This window comes from Spea bombifrons, chromosome 11 (assembly GCF_027358695.1).
Source record: "Spea bombifrons isolate aSpeBom1 chromosome 11, aSpeBom1.2.pri, whole genome shotgun sequence".
Lineage (NCBI taxonomy): Eukaryota > Metazoa > Chordata > Amphibia > Anura > Pelobatidae > Spea > Spea bombifrons.
This window is the reverse complement of record NC_071097.1, coordinates 19,312,228-19,337,382: the sequence shown is the minus strand read 5'-3', so window position 1 is coordinate 19,337,382 and position 25,155 is coordinate 19,312,228. Positions and strand designations below refer to the sequence as shown.

The window sequence follows — 25,155 nt, the reverse complement described above, 5'->3', positions numbered from 1 at the left end:
ACGGCTTCATCTGCAATCCCTTGTATTTGCACTCCAAGCCTGTCTATAAATAACACGTTTAGTCACAGTATGACTGGATGTCTCATACTACTGTGGAGATGAAGTGGTTATGGAGTCTTTGGCTGATCAGGATGTGAGCACAGTCTGAAACTATGTCATCCCTCACCCTGTGCCAATCTACCACCCCCATTCTCACGAAGGAGGCAAGAAATAGCATTAGCGCTGCACAGAGCTGTATTGTTTTAATTCCTCTAAGCAGAAGACTGTTTATTTAGCAGCATTTACGGGTGAGAGCCCCTGGATTGCGCCAAGAACCAGCCCTGTAAGCGATCACTTGCTGGCAGGCACAGCTGCTAGGAGGGACTAATATAGTTGACACAGCCGCCTCCGCTTCACTCTACGCATACTCTCCCATTCACAAACACCGTCTACGCCACCGGCGTAGGATGACTGCTAATTGGCTGCTGCGCTAAGAGCGTATTGGGGCCCCGAAAAGACATCCCCTTGTCTCCAAGCTGGTCTCTAGGAACATCTTATAAACAACATGGCGCCTCCGGCTGTAGGTGCATTGTAGTTTGGGCTATGGAAGGCTAAAGCCCATGCACCAGCGTAAAGGCACTAAGTCGATTTAGCGCTTGTGTCGATTTGGAGGCTGGCTTTTTTTTCACCTGCTGATGGGGGCTGTTGGCATTTGATGACATGCAGCGTGGAGGACTAGCTACTATTGCTGGGTCCCCTTGCAGGAGGCACGGGCACTCGCCTTTCGGAGAATAAAGTGCAGCGAAGGGGTTGGTGTGTATAGCCCTCGCCCTCCTCCTGGCTGGGGTGGTTGAGGAGACCTTGCCATCATCCGATTTACATCAGTTAACATGTCTGTGCAGACCTCACTCTCAGCCGGATCTGAGCCTCTCTTTACAGACTACCAGATGGAAGAGGAGCATCTGGGCTCCCAGGAGGAGAAGGAGAGACAGCGAGACAAACTGCCGCCCATCCTGTGTGCAGCCAGTGCAGCCTCTGGGGTAAATATCTGTCTGCAGTGCCCTGACAGCTCTGCTGCAGCATCCTCTGCATCCACTACTCCACACATCCGCACTCACTTAGGGGCAGACAGCCTGACAACTTTAATGAAATCGCTTAAATCTTGGCTTAAAACACATAATGGGAACCTCTTAAGGGTCTGCATTTAAAACTGATGCAGACATAGCTTACAATTCTTTTCATTTCATTAGCATTATACTAGTTTCACAAGGACAGCTTATAATACATCATCCTAGCATTTCATGCAACACAAAGGTAATAGCGATCTATTAAATATCTAGACAGGAATGTATAGTTTATTTTAACAATAAGGAATGCTGTCCAGTTGCTGTGTATGGAGAATACTGAGAATTCCTGAACTATAGTTACCTCTGACAATTGATGGGGGCACATTATCCTGTACATATAACTGCTACATAATTACAACTAGGATTCACTAAACTCATACTAGGTGGTCTCTGATTATATCATTTAAAGCCAAACCCCAGAAGGGTAATCATGTAATGTGTTGCGTAACATCTGTGAATCTCAAGAAACTTTCCATTTTCTTGGGGCACTTCTTTTTTTCTAAGTTACATGGAAACAATTAATTCCATCACAAACCATGGGCCAAATTTATCCTAACGACTCTGATTGGCTACGGAATCAGCTGGCGCGATATTAATAAATCTAATGTAAAAAGGAAACCTATGTCTTATGGGTGATCACTGTGTTGTGGATTATTGGCTTGAGAGAGATGCTTCTTGATGGGGTAGTCAAGGATGTCTACTGGATTTATTGCTAAAAAAAAAGGGATCTAATCCGTCTTGCATCAAATATAACATTATGATATGGTTATAATCTTATAATATAATAATATCTTATTAATGGGTAATATCAAAAGATGTGTTAGAAAAATAGATATTCACATTGACGGTTTGTGGCTTTGTATTGAGATATTTTTCTTGAATGAAGAAAGGAGACTGATTCATTGCTCTTCACTCTATCTCAGACAGCTACTTTTCTGTGAAGGATTTGTGTTTTTTTCTTTAATCCGATAATTAAAGGTTTATTCTGTATGGTTTATAATAAGCAACTATTAAACTGAACCTGTCAAACCACAGAGTGTAGAATAAGCTTGTGTTCATGAGCTAGAATAACTGATACTTGGTAATGTTGTTGAATGACCATCAAAGACAGTTAACTTAAATTTAGAAAAAACAATAGCCGTGTTAATTTAAAGGTTTAACAAGCAAGATAATAAGGCTAGAACAGAATATTTTGTCTAAAAGTTTTGATTGAACAATTTAGAAAAAAAAGTTTTGATTTTTTTCAGTGGCATTTTTTTGGTTTTTCAGGGAACTACGATATTTCCTTGAGAATTTTACCTCTGTGATTACCTGCATTGGCCTGAGTTTGTAGGTGTTGTTATGCCGGTTATTATATATTTTTTGTTGTTTATAATTTATCCTTTTTGGATTGCATACTCTGGATTTCACAACTTTTGCCTCCCTTATTTAAAGGGGCAGTTCCATTGCTTACAGTATGATGATATCACACCATCTGTGGGAGCTTCCATTTGGAATGTTGACATGGAAAGCTGTAAACTACTTAGAAATACTCTCAGATCTAGTTCTTTCCAGACAAATGTAGTACAAACTACACAATCTAGAAAAGGCCAGATAAATAAAGATCAAGATAAACTGATAGTGATGTGTGAGAGAGAGAGAGACATACACTAAAAAAGAGACACAGAGAGTGCACCAACACGCAGAGAGCATCAAACACACATTGGGGCCTACAGATTCAGCTCAACACACTCTCAGACACATCACAGCCATATACACGTCAGAAATGATTAAAAATAATTATTCAAAATGATTCAGTTTATGACAAGGTTAATTAAAACCACATCTTTCATTCAACAAAATATTACGTATTGGGAATTATTTATGATGAGCAACTCTTGTGCAAAGTTTTGAAACCAATCTACTGAGATCCTATGTCTTCTCCAGTGAGTAAGAACCAGCCATGATTAGTTCGTTGTTTCAGGATTTCTGTATAAAGTGCATTTCTGGTGCGGAAGGGGTTAAAGCGTAGGAGCTGGTTACTATGGTGTTTGCATCCTTTTAACTTTGCGCCAGAATTGCCCTTTATACATTATCCACGTATTATGCGATGAAGATGTTGGCCTTTCCTATAGCTTTTGTTGATTATGCAGAATATAGTCGCAAAACATGAAAACATTAGCAATACTGTGACTTTTTAACCTCTCGTGAATCAAATTAAAAGTCTTCCCATTTAGGACAGTGACATTGCTGTCAACACATTTTTTTTTGTGGGAAATAATGTAATTAAAATATGTACATAAAAATAGATTTAAGAAACCTGGTTTTCCGTCTCAGATAAAAAGTGAGGATAATTTGTGTCTGCTTTTCTTGCTTAAGGGAAGTTGTTGATGTGTTGCTATAGAGAGCACTGATGGAATGTTCTGCTAGTCAGGATTGATGGATGGTGAGAGCTTGGCACTTTACCCCAGAAATGTATATCAACCAATCCAAGACAGCAAACTATGAAGAATAAATAATATTTAGGAATCTGTACATTCTAACTCGCTTAATATATTCATTACATATGTATTTTTGTATGGAAAGAAAAATATTATTATATTTAAGCAAACATTGGTGACTTGTGTTTTTTTATATAACACAAATAATAAACATTACCAAAATAAAACATTTAAGGGGTTTTGTATGAAAAGTTATTCATTTTTTTTGGGGTAAAAAGTGGTCTCATTACTATAGCTACCGATGGAACTGTCCAATCAGCTTGAATGCTTCTTTGGTTGCTATGGTGATAAGACCACATAGCACCCTTGTGTACATTTGCATATATATTTTCAGCAATTGCAAAACTTATATATTATACTGTATTGAGTAATGGAGCATTGATTCTTATAGTTAAAAAAAATATATATTTATCAATCAGTATTAAACATGTTCAGGGTATTTCTAGATATTTTTCTACTTGCCCTGCCAGTATTATTATTTATTGTTTTATATAGCACCATCAGAGTCTGCAGAGATGTAGAAAGGGTAGACAGGACATAACAATTAGTATATAACATAACAAGATGACATACAGAAACAACAGGTGAGTTGGCCCCTGCTCAAATGAGCTTACAATCTACCTTTGATTACCTTGGGGTGGAAATGTATAGCCGGTGAGATGCCAAAATATCTCTTATGCAGATAGTATTTTCCTGCTGGGATATTATGTTTCACTTATTATTCTCTGAGCATTCTGCAATCAGCTGTCGGTTCATTTCCGAGGGATTATACTTTATCTGGATGTGTGATGTGGAAATGTATACACCTTATTAGCAGCATGTCACGAATCAGCGCACAGCCAGTCTTTCATATCTGCTGTACATGTATTTCCTTGTTTACCAAGGTTTGTGCAGTACATCCTTAAGGAATCATTCTCCTGGAACCCCACAAAGACTAAAAATAAAGAAGCAGGGTAAACATTTGGCGAACATCACTCAAAAGAGTGTTGTCATTTTCTGTGTATCATGACTGTACTAAGACTCAGAAGGGAACACAACTCCAAAATGCAGGTGCTGGAGAGATTTCTGGTGGACGGTGCCTTTAGGTTTCTCAGAAAGTGACCATTGCTATTGTATCTTAGAATAAATTGCTAAATGTAGTGCAATGGCTGCTTACTAATTAAAGCTGAAGGTGCCTAGAAAGCTACTTTGAGGACACCTCACTATGGCTTATGAATTGTAGTGAACTTATGAGAGTGGGAGAGTTTAGCAGCTAGGAGTGCAACATGAGAGAAGCATTACCCTATGTTTGATAACAAGGGAATCTTGAGTCTTAAGAAGTTTGTGATACCCTTGAAAGGGCCATTGAGTAACATGTAGATTCAGATATCTTTTGGAGCTCTCAGAGGCCACCTCGCCACATCTGTGGCCATGAAAGTTGATGTGACTTCATATTTCTCTGTGGGAATTGATCCACTTAAAGATATCACAAATGTCTTAAGACTATATTCTCTGGGAGTATTTTTTGATTCTTGTGTTTGAGAGAATCTTTTTAACATATTTTGTCTTCTGTGGCATTATGTTGTTTACGGTTCTGGAAGTTATGTACTTTACTGGTTCATACATTAGGGTTCCTGGTAAAGAACAAGAAAGAATTAAGAAAGGGGTAGTAAAATGCCTTAGCACTACTGAGCACAAGCATTTCTCACCACCAATGCCATTCAGTTAGATTGGCATGGTGAACCTAAATAGTTTACTAGGGCCATCCAACCAAAACAATTTACGGGAGCATGATGAAAGAAGACAAAAGACTTGGGTTTTCAGGACAAATCCAAATTTAAGATTTTGAAACCATCACAAGGCTGGACCCAATTCTAAATAAAAGCTCATCTCTATGGGTAATACATCAGTAAAATTTTGGCACAATGTTAAGGTAAACCAAATGACTCAATAACAGCAACAAGTGATCACTCGCATACCTCATGCTCTTCGTCTATGTAGGACTTCATCATACCCAAACAACCCCAGTCCAATATCAATCCTCTGATCACTGTCCCTTTGGTCTTACAGCACTTAACAATGACATATTGCTAATATATATATATATCAAAAGTTTCTTAGGCTGCTGGTGGGCCAGTGAGTGGTTTAAAGAGACTTAGGACTGGAGCTTGATCTCCATCTGACCTTGGAAAGAGAGTTTGTCACATCCAAAACTGTGCTTTAAGATTTTTTTTATCTGGACAGGTTATGAGATGCATGCAGCAAAGTTAGGATGGGCAAATACATTAGATGATATTACGATGCCTGCAAAATGCATACGGCTGTACTTAAACTGACTGGATGTTTTAGATAGGCGTGAAAGCAAGAGAAGGGACATGGCACTGGGCATAATTTGTTCTAATCCGTTATCACAAAATTATTCATTAATACATAGTATTTTATGCAAATTGGTACCTCTATACTGAATGTTATACTACACAAGGCTGTGTTTAAACATAAATATTATTATATAAAATGTTGCTGAACGATTCGCTTCAGGCTTTTTTTAAGTTTCAGGCTGCTCACCAGAATGCTATTGTGTTGTGTTTAATGTGCTTCACGCTTCACCATAGGTAGTACTACACAGGATAGATTTCCCTTCAATGCATTTTACATTTTACAAAAATATGGCAAATAATAGCCTTGCTCAGTTATTGTTAACGGCAGCTCATGCTGAATGCAGTAGTCTTGAAAAAAGATTGATTTCTCCCAACGGGTATCAGAATTTAATAAAACTAATGCATTTTATATATTTTGAGCTTTTCTTGAGGATGAAAAAAAATGGTATTCTTAAAATTCTGTGCTTCTAGAAGGGGACAGGAACACCCTGCAAAAACAATGCACTTCTAACCTCTTTGTCACTGTGTTATTTCTTTTAATAGAACTGCTTTATCCAGTTTGATGATTATTCTCCACACTGTCATTCTGACTTTTTCTAGTCCGATGACTTTCTTTTCCTATCTGTAGCTGTCGTGACTAGGGTGACCATGTTGGCCATTTTTTTCAGGACACATATGTATGTTAATTTGTTTTATTAAATGTTACCTGAATTACATACCATTTTGCAGTATAATAAAAGGGGAGGTGCTGTCATATAGTAGCACAGTAGCCTACAAACAATTTGATTGGGGTACAATGGGCTTGGTTACATTAGGAAAGAAGGTCCCTGTCTTACTTTCTAAATATATGTTTCACATGTTATAGACCAGAACATATAAAGGTCAAGGGTGGGCCAGTTACCTTTAGGAAGGAAGACTGGCCTTGTGTCTGCCATGATATGCACTTTAATATATGTGGTGCATTTTAATTTTCCTGCTATCACTTTGGCAAATGCTTGGGCGTCTCTTTCCCCACCTCCCAACCAGGGCTATCTTTAATATTGAATGGACCCTTTGCTTGTGCCTCACTCTCCCTGGCATACAATCACGCCCTCCACTAAAACACCAAAACCCCCACAAAAAACAAAAGTACTGTATTTGCCCGAATATAGGTCATACTTTTTCCCCACTTTAAGTCTTTAAAGTGGGGGTGCAGCCTATAATCGGGGTTTAGCTCAGGGATGCGCAATTCGTATCGCCCCAATGCCCGGGACATACAGACATGCAGGTGCTTCTCCCCAGGGAGTCTGGGGGTGCATTGGTAAGTCATTTCAGGGGGCAGAGTGGCATATCAAGGGGGCAGAGTGGCATTTCTAGGGGGCATAAAGCATATCTTGGGGGCAGAGTGGCATATTAGGGGAGCTGAGCGGCATTTCTAGGGAGCAGAGTCCCTTTGTCCCCTCCTTCACTGTACCACAACTTTCTTTTCCTCCTTCATGTAGTTAATGTATAGATCAAATAAACAACACATGAAAACACAGCTTGGCAGGTATAGATCAACTGAATAAAACATACAAACCAATAGTTACAAGCATTAATACATAACATATGGAACTGGGCCTAGTTGTGGCAGCTGCCCTCTAACTTACTCTTGATAACATATCTACAAATAACAAGAAATAACTTTCTCAAGTGAAAAAAAAAATCTATTTTCAGTGGTATATTCACAAATGAAATACCACATATAATATACTTGAAACTATAACTTGATAAAATTGAAAGCTACGCAGTATCTATGAGGAAAGTTTATTTATACAGTGTTAATTCATCAGGTCTTTCCTACTTTTGTTTTGAAAGTCATTGATCTCAATGAAAAAGCTTTTTGATGTATTCTACTTTTGTTTGAAGACATAACCATATGTTCATTGGAGTCTTCCCCTCTCCAAATTATGTTAAATGTACCATAGAGTATTTACCTTGGCATGATTTGTACATGGCTAACAGTTATTTTTTTACATAGAAACCTAGGATTTGATGGCAGATTAGAACCAGTTGGGCCCATCAAGTGTGCCTTGATCTTGTCTTAGATCCAGGAAAGCATTATGCCTACCCCATGCATGTTTAAAATTTTACTACCCTCTGTAAAGTAAAAATTTCTTACATTATATTTAAAGCTCTAACCCTCTAGTTTTAGAGTTCCCCCTTGTACTTTTTAGCAGAATGAAATTCTTTACAGCTACATTTCAGCACTGGTATTTACTACAGGGTTACTGGTACATGGGATTGGCTCCATGAGTTTCCATTGTAATTGGGGAAGGCTGGAGGTTGGAAGTCACACCTGAACTAGTGTGTATGGTTCTGGAGACTCCATCTCCAGAAGTGTATAGACATTATGGAGAGCATTCTGGAAGAGGGCTACTAAAATGTCAGCATGTATAGCTTGGAACAGAGAAGAGGGATGTGCTACAAAGGAAATATGATAGAAACATTTAAATGCATAAAGGAGTTTTATTTCAGAGGAGGAGAAATGTTAGAACAAGAGGTCATCTAAAAAAATCTTATGTAACAAAGTTTTCACTGATAGGGTTTTTTCATTAGTATAACTGGTAGGCTTGTAGGTAAGTGGATAAGCCCTAGCAGCAGTGGTAGAGGCTAATACAGTTTTGGGAAAGATGGGCCGAATGGTTCTTATTTGACGTCAGATATGTTTCTGTGTACAAAGCAGACAAGATTTTAACCATGGGAAACTTTGAATAGCCTAGTAGAGCCAGCCATGGCATCCCATTCGATTGGATATATTATATTTTTAGTATTAATTAATTTTTGATAATATCCTTCCACCTTAGGGGTGTCTTATTCTCTGAAATACATTTATAAGGTTTTAGAAATGTGATGACGACTTTTTACATGTGCCAATATTAGTTGATGAGCGAATGCTCATTGTTGACATTGGCAGGCAAGGAGTTGAGGAAAGAAACTGAATGAGGGGGTGGGGAAAGGGACAACAACCAAAGCCGCAAAGGAGGCAAAGAAAAAAAAATGGGCAAGTGGAGACAAAAACAACATCAGGAAAGCGAGGGACTAATAAAAAATCAGAAACTGAACTAAGGGAAACAAAAGGTGCACAGTGGAGGGGCAGAAAAAAAGCACATAGTGAAACAGGGAATCAAAAGATGTGTCACATAATGGGATGTGCTGATCAGCTGAGCTATGGATTTGCTTTATATACTAAATTGTACATCTTCCTACAACATTCTGAGAAAATAACATCTGTGTATTTTACATAGGAACAAATAGTACACAAGGTTTTACAGTAATCTTTACAGAAATCACTGTGATTTCAGCTGCAATTATTTCATTCATTACATGTTTTCAATTGCTGCCTCACCCTATGATATTCGTAAGAAAAGTTATGTGGAGGAACTGCACAATCATTTACAATCTCTACAGCAAGAGGTCCTAGCAGTCAGCTTACACAGTCCAGCTTTCCACTTGGGCTGATCCAAATGGATCACAATGCTGTGTTCAGTAAAGGATTATTGGGGAAAAAAGATTTGGATGAAATGCCTTGATTAGGAATTTGGTGTGATTTCAGTTGGAAGATACAAATAAAAAAAAAATGGATGGTGTCAGTAAAATTGTTTCCAGGCTAATAGTCTGTAGGGAGAAGCAACAGATAATTTCCCCTTGCTGTTTTCATTTTAGAACTCCCAACATCATCTGTTGTGGCTTCCTACAACCACAAGAAAGAAACAGGAAGTACTGGCCAAAAATATGAACCATTCTTGAGAAACAGTAGATCCACACAACTTAAAATAGCACTCCATTTTGAGAAAAAAATCCACTTTAAAGCATCGTTACCCTAGTAACAGATGTTTAAATTAATTTACATAAACTTTTACTGCATCTTTTGTACAGACAATCCTTATATACAACAATCCTTATCCACCAGCATCAGTGTATCAGTCTTTGCTAAGTTGTTAACATGTTTTAAGGCCACTGTTCTTTTCCTAAAGGCTGCTTTACTCTACTTACTTACAAAGTTAGTCCTTGTTCTCCCTGTGCTATCACAACAAAAGGGAAGGGTTATACCATGCAGTAGATTAACTTTCATCTGAGGGTAGTTCAAACCACTGGTAAGCCTCAAAAATATGTAGATCAAATTAGACTATGTCAGGAAACTTATAAAAATGCCTACCTAATTCTTAAATAATATTCTTTGAACATATCAAACTAAGAGCAATCTTTAACAGAATGAAGGGATGGTAAGAGTATGCAGAAGGAAATAAATGGCTCATGATCTGAAGCCTGCCACATCATCTGTGGCATGGCATGGACATGTATGGCTGCCAATGGAACTGGGTCACTGGTGTTTTCTTATGGTATGACTGCTGACAGAAGCAGCAGGAAAAATTCTAAAGTCTATAGGACTATAATATCAGACCATATACAGCCAAATGCTGCAAGATAGATAGGAGGGTACAGATGGACAATGACCCAAAACATACCGCTGAAGCAACTAAAAAAGTTAAATATTCATTAATGTCAGTCACCTGACCTCAACCCAATTGAATATGCATTTCACTTGCTGAAGACAAAACTGAAGGCACAATAAATCCAGTAATTTCAGACTGCTACGTTAAAGACCCGGCAAAGCATCACAAGGGAGTAAACCCAGAATTTTGTGATGTCCATGTATTCCCGACTTCAGGCAGTCATTCACTGCAAAGTATTTTAAACAATGATACATTTGTTTATGATTATAATAGTTGGTCCAATGACCTAAACCATTCACCCAATTTGTATGTAGATACACACACATGAAAGCTGAAAGTCTGTACTTCAATCACATCTTGGTTACTTAGTTTCAAATGCAGTTTCAAAAGTAAAACTGTTTTACTGTCCAAATATTTATGGACTTAATTGCATGTGCCTTTATAGTATCTACAGTAGAATCAGATGCAGCTTAGCAGGAGGACACCCACCTCCCCACAGGTTGAGTCCTCTTGTTTGAGCTGTCCTCCCACATTCTGAAGATTCACCAGGTGGAAAGTTTAATCAGAACCTGGGCATGTTCTTAACTTATATATTTGGATTGAAGCCAGGATCATGACTAAAAGAACAATTAGCTTGACTAACTGACTAAAAGCAGCTAACTGCATGGGCAAACGTAAAACATGTATATATCAAATTTGATATATTGGTTACAAAGGGACTAGAATGATTGACAGAGTGTGGATAGATAAACACGTAACTTGTTTTGCATTGTAATCTGTACCTTTATGCTACATTTACAAAGTATGAAGAGGTGTTACATGCTGTCTATGTATCCTGCAAGTACTAAGTGTGGAAGCGACAGACAACCTTCCCAGATGTATTTATGGCTGTGTTTATGTAGCAAAACACATGCCTACAGCCTATAACAACTGCAGAGCGTTGGAGTAGCTTGGGTGGAGTGTGTAACCTCATGCAAATTCCTAGTGATCTCAATGCTTTGGTGACAGACCTGTAGGATTTTGCATAGTTTGTTATTTAACAAATGTTTTTTTAAAAAACTATACCAAGTATTAGTATTGTTTTCTGCTTAACATAAGCCAATATCAACCATTCAATGAAAAGTGAAGCAAGATTTAAAAAACTATAATCACAAGCATACTGGGCATAGCATAAAGTGCAGCTACTATTAAACACATACCTAACACATCTGAACAACCTCTAGGTTAATATGTACATTTTGGAACATATTCATTTAGAACAGCCATGGTATAATTGAGCAGATTATTTGATGAAATTAAGCACCATTCTTTTGTCCACTGTGGATCCATCAGGTATATCACAAGATTTTTTGGTTAACTTTTAGCATACATTGCAATATATTTAAAATTGGGACATAATTCATATAATATTCATCGTATAATTCATCATATTTCATAATGAACACAAATGAACTTGGTTCATACATGTGCAACAATTTTGTATTTGTAAATGTATCGACTGCAGAGGCACTTGTGTTACATAGAAGCATAGAATTTCATGGCAGAAAATAATCATTTGGCCCATGAACCTGCAACAATCGCTTAAAACTACATAAACGTTCACTCCTACACCCACTCTTACAGCAACTTACACAAGAAGTTATTTGTTGGCATCACAGTATGCCAAAACAAAAAGGTTCACAACATGGTAACTGAAAAAATAGGCCAATAGAAGCTCACATATTTCCATAGCTGAGTGTTTAGTAATGTGAACTCTGCTATGGAACCAAACATAGGAGAACCTATCGTGCCCAGTACATGGGAGAACCTGCTGCATCTAAGGGTCAACCAGCTCAGCTTCTCAGACCATCATTCAGTGTACCTGGTTCTATTGTGGTCTGAAGATCAACAACTGACCAAATGTAGTGAAACTTTTAAAAATTATACTCAAGGTATATGATTCAGTCTTGTTTACTTAAGTTGTCTCACATTCAAGATTTGCGCTAACAACCTTAATTATGGAATGAAACCGATCAAATTGGTGGTTCATTGCACCCACTGGTATTCTGGCAATGATGCATTCTTACCTATACGATGTATAGTTTATTCCATTTGTTTTTTCTATATATGCATGTTTATATAAAAATGACCTCATTATCTTCTCTTCAGAAAGGTTCTGAAACTCTGTGTTCTCAAATGTTCTTATGATAGTACAATTCGGAGGTGGGAAATTGGTTGTAAAGCAACATTTGCAGTAATTGCTTCCTTTAATTACAGGGGATGGAGAGAGGAGCCAAGGGACATTTTTCTACATTCAGCAGTTTCATTTCGACTATAAACCAGAAGAAAGAAGCCGCTGGGAACAGAAACTCACCTACACAACTTGTTATACCTAACAGTAAAAATGGTAAATAAATAAAATCATTATATACACAGCTGTTCTGGGCCAGCCCTTCCTACAGTGTATTTTGTTTCATAATGTCGATGAATGTACATGTAACCCCTTTCAAGCCACATGCTTCTATAATTTGCATGAATGAAAGTTTTGATTAATTCTATTATGGAAGGATATTCACACAATCCTCTCAATGGTTAATGTAAAGGGGCTGGAGGCAGGAGGGTCTCTCTGATTTGAAGATTATGGTCCACTTCTAAAGACTAGAGTAGCAAGAACATTGTCTGGACTTAAGGCAACATCACACAAATGGTGACAAAGTATTGACAAAACAGGGTGAAGCATGTATGAGACCAGAAGGGGCATTTGGGCAAGGCTTTTCCCTTCTATCTACATTTTAACAATGCCATTCCAAATCCATTCCTGCCAGTTTGCTTTTTTATTCTAGTAGGGAACATGATGGACTCTGTCTGTACCCCATGATGCATGACAAATAACTGGTAGGTACAGACAGGTTAGAAGAAATCTACAGGGCTGGATATACAGGCTTCATAGGAGAGTATCAACAGGACTGGTTAGTACAGACAGAACTCAGCATGGCAGGATTGCAACCAGGCATGGCAGGTAGAACAGACTGGAGGCACAAAAACCAGGCTGGAGCTGGAAAGTCCACAGAAACAGGAAGCTGCACACAGGCAGCATAGCCCTCGGACAGGGCACTTGGCACAGGCAGGATAGCCCTCGGACAGGGCACTTGGCACAGGCAGGATAGGACATGTATTTAAAGGGCAGGGCTTCACCAAATAACAAGGCTCAGCTGACACAAATTAGTAGTAGTTCCAAAACCCAGAAGAGTGGCCACTAGAGGCTGCAAGTGGAAACAGCACCACAATGGGTATAAACATAGGAGCCTGGCAAGCAGGGTGGAACTGTAAAACATACACGCTCATGCACACACTTAAACATATGCACTCATGCTAACACACACTCCCTTTTACACTTATGTTAACACATTCACTCTAACATACATACCTACATACTCACTCCTTTTCTAACTCCCTTATCATATCTCTCTCACCCAAACTGCCTCCTTCCCCTCAACCCTTTACCTTCCTGGAGACATTTTTCTAGCTACTCGCAGCCACGATTTTACTGCAAGGTCACGTGACATCAAGTTACATGACCCTACTATGTTCCTGCCTATGCGAGTGGGCCGGACCTGCCCTGTTTTACGAATTTTAGAGCAGCCTGCCACTAATTGCTTATGAGAGATAATACAATCCATTTTTTTTACCTCTCTGATGTTTAATAATGTGATAATGTAAAAGGAACAGACATTCTTTGCTTTAAAGTAACAGTTTAACACATTCAAGGCATAGCTTACTATCAATGCATATTTTCACCATTGATGGTATCCCTGAACCCAGAATATTACGTGTTTTTATTGTTTGTATATAACATGTATTGTTTAAGACAGCAAGCAAATTCCATTGTTCTCTCCTGATGACGAGGGATGCTCTGCTGCTGATTAATTCCACGCACAACTGCATAGTGCAGCCAAGTAAATTTACTCAAGCAATATATATGAATAGCACATATGTATAAAGGCAATATGACATAAAAACAAGATAAATAGGTAATACCAGCTTTAGTCAGACTTTCTCTAATATGAAACACAACTAACATAAAGATAACAGGGTGGTAAGCAGCTCATAGATTTTTATAGATTTGGGATTTTTGGTCCCCCACATATGCCTGCCAACAAGCTATACTAAAATTATTCTACCACAGGTTTGTAAACTCTAGGCCTCAAGGGCCAAAACCTGGAGCTGGTATCCCTGTGCTGCCATTAAATCTATATGGGAAACACGGAGATGAAAATATTGACTTATTGCAAAAATGGTGGTTAACGGTCAAAAACCGACTACGTACAATTAATAAGGTCTAGTGATAGTTCAGCAAATAAGGTAATAGGTAAACAATGGAGACAAGTGGACTGTTTATTAAGTGAACAAAAATTAATAACAGCAACTTACAAAAACATGATGGTGCTCAACCTATATAACTTAAACTAAGTTTAAAGGTAAGCAAGTATGAACACAAGTAAGACATTATACATTATTCCTGAGGACTACTGTGTATATCAAAGATACTTTCTCCCTTGATGTAATTGGGAATGGAATATTAGTACATGTTGAAATGAATTTAATATTCATAAAAAGAGGGACCATCAAATCTCATTCATTGTGGCAGTTTCACTTCCTTTACCATGTTAAAGCAGTCTTTGCATAATAACTTAATGAATGAATATACTGTTCATTATATGACCAAAAGTATATTGACACTCTTAATTATGAGTTCCGATGTTTCAGTCTCACCTATTGCTAACAGGTGTATAAAATCTTGTGGAAAGCCTTGTCAGGAGGCTGATGTAGCTGCAAAGGGTGCCCATGGTTTTCAATGGGATGGCCAACAAGCGATCAGATATCCATATACTTTAGGTCATAGAGTGTAGTAGTTTTACGTTGCTACAACTTCCTGTGTATGTATATATATATATATATATATATATATATATATCCTAGTGCCATATATAGTTCTATTTGTGCCATGCTCCATTATGTATACTATAGCATGGCCATCCTCATGCACCCAATTTTGCTTATGTTTTTGTTAAATCCATACACCCTAATCAGTAGCAGGCTGGCGTTATGCCTTACTTATAAATTACTATTCTATTTTTTTACAGTCGTTAGATAACATACCAATCATTATTAAGAAGTAATAAAGTGGTATGCACTATGGAATCAAGCTACTTTTCTTCTCTCACAAACATTAATGTATTTTTAAAGCAAAAACTATTTCTCATCACGCCTAGTCCCTTTTGATCATTATCTACCTATTTTGAAGCACTGGTATGTTACTCCAATCTGCCCATGCATCTCCTGTTTTCTGCCTATTTCTATCAAACCATCTTTGAAATCTATTTATAATATTCTAGTGTGGGGTTCCCAGTTGTGTCTTTTACTCCAGGTGCCTCAGGGCCCCATGAAGGTCACCTGAAACCTACAGATTTGGGCTAAACCTTGCACTCAGAGTGGTATTGTGCTAAGTCCTATTGATAATAATGTTCGGGCGATAGATCCCATATTGTTATGATGCAAAGTACTAGCTCTAATTTGAAAACAAGTCCCTCAAGAGAGAAGAGATGTTTTACCTGCTCGAGACTAAAACCAAGATTAACCAAAAGCATTAAATCTATTTAACAACTTTGTATGTATTTTAGCAGCATCTACTTGCCAAATAAAATAAATGATATAACAAAACTGTATTTTCTCCAGAGTGCCTTTTTTCAGTTTTTGTTCAAGCCGAACCCCCTATGATGTATTTCCAATTTTCTAGCTGTGAAAACAGATGAGAAACCTTTCTCTAAAATCAATGCTACTGATGGCTGGTAATGTGTGGGCAGGTGTGAGTCATGTTATATGCTCGGCAGCTGACAACGTACCATCTGCCGTGCTTCTCTCATTCACAAATTCAGAACACGTAAATGGGGCTACACCATCATGATCTTCCACTCTGGCCAGGAGCGTAACCATCATTGTTACGGCCACTGTGGGCCATCTGTCCAAATAGAACAGAAAATAACTCTTATAGGCACAAACAGCTTGGTTGCCAATCACCTTTCGTAGAATAAGATATTGATTATTGTTGAACCCAACACAAAATCATAAGGAACCTCTGAAGTGGTTGTGAGCGGCTAGCTGACCATCATCTAGTCTAAACCATGTGATGTATTCTGCTTCATATTTTTTTGTACTTGTAACATACTAAATTTCATGCAACTTTTCAAGTGATGTTAAGGTGAGTAGTACCTGCTTGAATAAAAATGGCCATATTTCTTATTAGGTGTTGTTTGCTGGAAATAACAAAGTGTCAGAATATTTACAGGGTGCAGCAGGGATAAAATAAGTAAGCAGCAGTCATTTTCATGATATAATGTCCTTTTAAACACGTGCCCTCTGAGACCAGTAATTATGTTTTGACACCTGAACCAGTAGGATTCCTGTATTGAAAAATATCTTGAGTGATTTATGTACTGAAGAGTCGAAGTGAAACAATAAATTTGCCTCAATGGATAATTCAATGGGTGAGGCGTCTTTGGAGAACTCTCATCGATATAAGTATTTATCACACAGGGCCAACCAAGCTCTACCTCCAGAAGAAGCTCGCTGGTTTGGACCATCATCATTTGTCATTTTTATAGCGAAGTCAGGAAGTTAAAACCACATCTCTCCTGCAAACTCTCATGCCAATTCTCCCTTTAGTAACTAGACCCCAATGACTTAACTGTGTATTATACAGGGCTGATCATGGCGGGAATCTCCCAGGAAGGGCTAAGGTCACAACTAGCAACTAAAACAATGTAACCAATGTAATTCTTAAATATGTTTATCTCTAAAAATCCTGTTAAATGTAACAAAAACGTAAGTCACCCCGATGGATATTCATAAAGCAATAAAGATTGTCATGACACAAATTGCTGTAACTGCTAAAGTATAATGTTTTATGTTCAGACAATATTTCTGCTGTGCAATATTTAATTATATACTACAGAATGTTGAATAGTTATGTAAAAAATATCAAATGCTTCACTCTTTTTTGTTTTTGTTTTAAAGTAAGAGACCTTCCACCAATTTGCCTTGATGTCCGACAAAAACAGCGCATTTCCATTGATACTTTGCCTCCTGAGATGAAAGCTCCCATCCTTCCCGAACCTACGATCCCCATGCGTAGCAGAACACTGAGGGACTTTCAGTGAGTTGATTCATTTTCAAATATTTTTTGTTTTCATTAATATTGCACATCATCTACAGTGTAATCTTGCAAGCAGGGCCCTGTTGAACTAAATAATGAAACATAGAATTTGATGGCAACTGAGAACCATTTGGTCGATCTGGTCTGCCCTATCACACGGATATTAAAATTACTTTATTGTATTAGCCTACACCACTTCTACTAGGAGACTGTTCCATTTATCTACTACTGTCTTGGTAAAGTAGAACTTCCTTACATTACCTCTACTTTTTAGACTATTGTAACATTGCTTCTCCTTTCAAATAGGCTTGTCCCCTGTATTTTATGTAATCCCATACATATCGAATCTGATAACTGTTATCCGGCAAACCACTAATACTCAGGTCCCAATACTGAGCTCTGAGGTACCCCACTAGTAACAAGCCCTTTTGAGTATACAGCTTTAACTACAACCTTCTGCCTCCTGTCACTCAACCATTGCCTTATCCATTTAACTATTCTGACATCCATCTCAAAGACTGAAATGTAAAAGTTTTCATGGAGTGACAGTGTTAAATGCCTTACTGAAATCTACAAAGGCTATATAAACAGCTTGAATTACCTAACATACATTATTTTGCCTGCCCAACAGCTGCTGAACTGTTACAAAGGTTTGGTGATATGTAGTGCATGCCCCATGCTCGGGTCTGACCTGTGAAGGTCCATGTTAGGTTATTGTACTGTAGAACAACTGAAACACGAATCAACTTTTGCCTAATCAGGGTTCAACCACTCAAGCTATTCTAATAGGGTTATACAAATGAAATGTGTCTGTCCTTTGCGATAATCATCTAATTGCTATATTGTACATGTTCTTTTTTTGTATTACATAGGTATCATCAGGCTATTAGATAGAAAGTAAAGAACCTCACGACAAGAACATTATACCCTCAGGGGTCATTTTCTTTTATTAGTTTCTCTATAATTTAATTCTGTAAATCACCCATTATTACGGACTATTATGGTGTGTTTAAAAGCCATACACGACTCAAGAGTGAAAGGACATTTACTGTATGCTTTTCCCTGTGTGCATACACGCGTTAGTAGTACATTCTTGGGTAACATCAGGTAAACTGCTGAATTGAATGCATAATAATAGCGATCCTTTAATATCAGGTAACAGAACTGCATATATCTATTTTCACAGGAGAGCACTAGAGGAACACAATTCATGCGATAATCTATACAACCTGATATTTATCTATATCTAGGATACCGAGAATTCATATAATGTCAGTGCTGGACTTTTACTCACTATAAAGCATCTCAATTGGCAATTTCAAGGTGTAGACAGGGAATAACTATTAGTACCTGCCAGGTCCTAGCTCCACTTTGAAATTCCCCCTTTTACGAAAAACAGGGCTAGAATATGATCCCAAATCTATTTGAAATAAATATTAAAATAAATATTTAATGTGTTCTTTTAGTTTTCCGTTTTTGCTCTTGATGATTTAAGTATAGGTATATATATGAAGTGAATTGGAATAAGTCGTGATTGCAAGCGAACTTAGACCCGTCATGGATATTTTCACCAAGGTATTTTGCTTTTAGTCATAAATTAGGGGACATAAATGTGATACAATGTGTCTTGCAAAAGGCATGTTGATTTTTCAGTTGTGGTCCCATCATTTATAACCATTTACAGCTCTTATATTCATTATGCGATTACTAGACTCTGAGTAATGAATTGCTGCCTACCTCTTAATCATGTTTACTTAGCTAATGTATATGTACGTAGAGCCTATTCCATCATAATACTTTTCATCCTCTCCTAATATCCTGTGATGTCATCACCCATCTGCACTGTGTGTAACATGCCTTATCCCTTGCTTAATTGTTTCCGGTTTCTATTTTGTATATGCATCCATAATCCCCTGATCTTAACTCTTAGGGTGATTGGTTACAAAAAAAAAAATAGTCATATGCGTATTCCATGCATTCCAAGTCCCTCACTGCAATAGCCTTTGTTGGGAGGCTGTTCCACTTATGGTACACATTCATCCCCGTTACTAGATGCCTACACAGCCTTCATATACTAGACCAGTTAACTATAGGTAATGTTTATGAGAAGCAGTTATAAGTGTAGTGAAATCACCATACTAACCAACAGAATATGTCGGCTAATTGCACCTTATTTAAGAGACATACCGGGTCATAAAGAGTAATTTTTGACAAATATGACCAATATGGAAAGTAACATCATCCCTCAGCAGCTCCACAAAGTGTATGCACCAAACCTGGAATTCACATGTGAAGTGAACATTCAAACGTATTGGCATGTCTATATATTAAGATTAAACGGCTTATTAAAACTTGATTTAGTGTAAAAAATAGATAAAAATAAAATACTACAACAGTGACACCCAGTGGGCAGTTTATCTCACTGCAATCCACTGGTGTTTTGCAAGTGTACAGTAATACAACTTTAACCTTTTAATTGACACCCAACTGGTTGAACACTAAATTATTATTAAGGTAGGAAGTATTCGGCACTGTAAATGCAATTATCCATGTATGTAATTGCTGTGAATGTGGAGTATATTTGATGTAGTTAGGAGTAGCTGTATTACTGCAGTAACGCAGATGCAAAGTAACAGAATGTTGCACAATCTTGTAATACCCTTTGCACATTACCACATTTTTCTATAACCTGGCCTTGATTCATGGCTATCAAAGGTACATTTCCACCCTTGCTCTTTCACCCTTAACATTCTCCTGCTGGTTGTTGAGCTTCTGGGATTATCCCAATTCACGCAAAGCTTATTTTATGTTAATTTCCTGTCTGTTTATATCCTTATAATAACTAATTTATAGTTTGAATGAGTGCCCAAAATGTACTTGGGGAAATAATATCATTAATACCCTCATAAAAGTTGCAGTAAATATATATATATAAAAAATAATAATCACTCTGGCGAGTAAGAAATCAATAAGAATAAAATAAAAATAATAATAATGTATACTCCCCTAATGTCATTGCGGAAACTTGTAAAAGTACTCCCTCTGAATGAATTATACCATAACATGCTTGGATTCTATACTGCAATCTTCTCCCAAAAAGCAATATTAAAAGAAAAGTGACTCAATGCATTTTGGGAGTTCTGGCTCTGCCTGAACGTGTGGCCAATAAACCAGGGTCATTTAGTTATTTAATTAATTCCATGAAATATAGATGCAGGTGATTTTTTTTCCCTAAACAAAATAAATTAGGCTCTGCGTTTTTTCGCTGTGAGTTCTTTTGGTTTCCCGCCAATGCTTTGAGATATGGTATAATAAATCATGTGGGGATCATATTGTATATTGTGGAAATTATAACGTTACCCATAGTGATCAATAGCTATAGTGATTATGTCCAAGATATGAGCCAGAGGGGGACATCACCAGATTCTAATGGATTATATCGCCCCTAAAAGAAAAGCACGTGGCTGGGTGCTGTAGACCAGTAACAGCTGGAATCACACATCATATGCAGCCTTATCCATTTCAGGCAGCAGCTTCTACTGGCTATTGTGAATTTGATTGATTTATATTTTAAATAATTTTTAATTTTTTTTAAAAAAAATTCCCACATTAATGCTAGTAAGGAGATACAGTTTTAATCAGAATTCTTAAAAAAACTTTACCATTTTTCACCCGCAATAAATTTGCCAATGCAGTGTTTCTATGATTATTACTTAATTTTTTATTTTTTTTTATCTTTCATCAAGAGGAAGCTCCTCATTCACACACTAATTTATTATTCAATTAATATTACATTATTTGTATCTTTTTCTCCCTTATCTTATTCTCATTGGCAGCATATCCAACTAATCAGAAACCTTCTTCAGGCTTCCACCTATATATTTTGTTCAAAATTCATCTTTGTGGCTTTTGAACTAGGAAGCTAAAGTAAAACATTTATCTTTATTTCTTTTATGTTGTCCAGAAACTTTCTGTATTAATAATCGGCCTTTACCTACCGTGTTAATCATTAAAATGTGTGTGACTGGTAATTACTATTATTCCTTGCCACAGCTAAGGGTAAATGGTATAATTTAAAGCTTTGGGGTTCGCATCTCTGAAATGTCAACAGACCTCACTAGATAAAGGACTGACATTTAGTTACATGTCTTTCCTGACATAACCACCTATTACTTTTTGAATTTCTGGAATTTCAGCCATCAGTAAACACAGCATAATGCAACTTTATTTATTTTTTTTACAGAAAATCAGAAAGAATTGAGTCATTTGTATAGAAAATCACGACTATACATGCATGCTTTGTGTATCAAATATACATAGTTCTATGCGTATCTTATGTATGTAAATATATATATATATATATATATTTATAATTTTGCTCATAAAGCCATTCCGTAATGCTTTAAACATTTACAACAACAAATAAAATTACAATTCTACTCAAAAGCAGACATACTATAATTTGAAAAAAGTGAATGTGTTAATTAAGTTAAACGTGTTAATTATTAAAGTCGCTTAAGAGTAAAACAAAACTGTCAAGCATTGATGTTTCACCTTTGTTCCTGTTAGTTGACTTATTACTTAATCAAAAGGACAACAAACAGTAGGCTATAAAAAGAATCAGGTTTATGAAATAGGTCAGTAGCTATACATGGCAAATAAATTATTTTGAAAGGGATTTGTTATGGAAAAACACAGCTTTCCTTTCATCATGCAGACAAGAAAACCTAACCACACAAAATGGTCTTTGATGTCTTTATCTTGAAAGGGGCTGTTAATGTAAACTAATGGGGGTCTTCTCCCCAGCTGGAGCGCTAATGTAAACTAATGGGGATCTTCTCCCCAGCTGGAGCGACAGATCGGGTCTGTATAGATTGATATTGGATAGTTGCCACCCCAAAATTGGACATCTAAAACACCTGTTAGGGGTATAGAATATGGTATTCTAAAGATACATAAAAGAATGATATATATATATAAAGTGTTTGATGGTAAGGCTCTCTTTTCTCAATATGAAATGAAGCCAGGGGTTTTGTACCTGCCTTTCATGCTGGTCTTCTTAGCTCCGGGTCTTCAAAGGCCAGGTTGGAAGATCTCCGCCTGACGAAGGGAAAATTGTTATATTGTGTCTTAACCCTATTGCCAGGCAATTTTTAATAGCATCCCACCTGCTTACAAACGGGTAAAGACAAGTCCTCTTGAAAAGAAATGTAGGTGAGGTAGCGTGACAGAAATTTGCATGACATTTTAGGGGTATTGGTGTAGAAGAGAAATCGACAATAACTAAGAAAGGGCCTACAAGACAGCATTGAGAACGGGGAGCAATGATGATGAGCCTGGAAAGGTGTGAATGGTATGAAGACAGAGAGAACTAGAACCATATGCCTTAAAAATTTCAGATTTTTTTTAATAAAGTGGGCACTGCACATGGGCCATACATCAGGTATTGTAGAAGCACCTGCAGTGTATGCTAGGCAGAAATACATCTCAGTAGTACCGGAGTAGTCATAGAGGGAGGTGTCATTGGGTATGTAGCTATAATTAAAAACATATTTCATGAGCTACCCATTTCCCTAACCAGGTCTACAGATCAAATACAAACTTTATGACAGACTCCCTATAGTTCCCTTCCTCTAATATAACTTATGAAATGTTGATGTGCAGTAAATTTACTTTGTGTAGTATTTGTCATGAACGTTATGGATTGATAGTATCCAGTGTTGTTGTGAAGGTCTGTTCTAGTTATTGTAGGTACTAGTTAAATTCATAATATCTATTCATAATTTTTATGTCTATTTTCTTTTTTCAGGACCGATTTGGAGAAAGCAAAATCTACAGGAGAATGGAAAGCTGTATATGACTTTTATTTAACAACATTTGATTCATTCCTGGAGCTAAATGCTGCATTTAAGGTAATGATTTACAATATGTTTATCAGCGAGTGTGATGGAAGAGGAAAGATTGTGTCTGCCAGATCGGGGAAAGAGTGTTCACAGTTAAGATGGACTGCCTGTCGTGATCCCCGTAGTCAAACATGGAGATAGTAGGCTGCCCCCATCTTGATCACCATTCCCCATAGTTTAACATGCAGAAAGTAATGTCATTGAAAGTAGTTCTGTGTGAGATAAGCTCATTGGTTGTTATTGGTAATCAATTTGTATGTTTGAATTGTTATGTGTTTATTTTAACAGTACCCTTTGAGCTATACAAGATAAATGGCCTGTGTTTATCTTTAATAATGTGAATGATCTTAATTGGTCCATTTGCTTGGTAGTCATGGATAGCAGAGGAACAAATCTTGCATCACCAGGTCAATCTATTTCATCTTAAAGCTTAAATGACATGAATTTGGGCATCATTTTTAAATAATCAGAATACTGCATTGGATTTTTTTTTTATTTGTGGTTGTTTAGGAGAGCTGGAGAGATGGTACATTTTCTTAAGTGCTTCTGTTTTAAGTATCCTAATTGACTTCAAAATGATTAACTTTTACAGAAAGATGTTAACGTATCCATAAACACCATAGAAGACTCCAGGATCAACACAAAATTTGTGAATACAGTCTATGATGCCTTATTAAATACTGTAAGTATCTCAAAAAACTATAGCATCAATATGTTATTCATCATCAATGTCTATAACCTATCCATGTCGCACATTGGGCATTTAGCCTGTATTAACCTACCAGACCAAAGGGTTAAATAAGATATGTTAAATAAATTGGTTACACTTTTCCTTCTACTATTTCAGTCTCAAGATATCCAGAAAGCAGTGCTCAAGGGTATTATTAACAGCCTCTTAAGAGAATGGAAGGGGTAAGCGTACTTTACTGAAACTGTTTCATTTACAATTTTGACAGGTATTCTCATACAATACATTCTTATGCAAGAACAAATACTACATCCCAAATATATTTCAGTTCCTTTTGGTTTCCTGCCCTGTCTCACTTCTTTAAAGTAGTCCTGCAACCTTAAAACAGTCTGACTTTCTAAATGACTTAGACATGTGCATTTTTAATATTACACCCTAGCATTCAACTTACTGTTTGTGAGACATCTTTGGCATACATCTGACATTTGATGTGCAATTTAGCGAGCTATGTAAATATTACTATCAACATAATTATTTATTGATTTATTTTGTGCCATAAAATTTTGGAGCACTGTACAATGAGCAAACAGCAAATACTATGAAACACTTTGGACATACAGAAAGAAAAATGTTACAAGTGCCCTGCTCAAATTTTAGAGCCAAGAAAATATATTAAATATGTATTTTTTTTTTTAGTATATAAATGTCCACTGATGATTTTGATAATATGTTGTCTGTTGTATTATAAAATGATCAGATGAGACAATCAAAAATGTTAACATATATATATACCAGAATCCCGTGATTAAAGAATCTCCCACGCCAAGACATTAATTATATGGGGCAATATGTGTAACAGTGTTTTCTATTTTTTTTTAAACTTCAGGCCAAGAACAAAAGATGATCTTAGAGCGTACTTTATACTTACACAGGTAAAATCATTGCCCGGTTCTT

General features: G+C 37.0%; 1 protein-coding gene across 1 annotated transcript in view; it reads left to right on the top strand.

Moving 5' to 3' along the window:
* The first annotated feature begins 422 nt into the window (after positions 1–422).
* Positions 423–25,155, top strand: part of HECTD2 (HECT domain E3 ubiquitin protein ligase 2) — a 37,125-nt gene continuing 12,392 nt past the window's right edge. Inside the window, exons 1-7 of the mRNA XM_053451214.1 lie at positions 423–1,019; positions 12,675–12,804; positions 17,472–17,610; positions 23,420–23,522; positions 24,106–24,195; positions 24,361–24,425; positions 25,088–25,133. Coding sequence (XP_053307189.1) covers positions 870–1,019; positions 12,675–12,804; positions 17,472–17,610; positions 23,420–23,522; positions 24,106–24,195; positions 24,361–24,425; positions 25,088–25,133 — 723 coding nt within the window. The 5' untranslated portion in view covers positions 423–869. The remainder of the gene's footprint in view (positions 1,020–12,674; positions 12,805–17,471; positions 17,611–23,419; positions 23,523–24,105; positions 24,196–24,360; positions 24,426–25,087; positions 25,134–25,155) is intronic.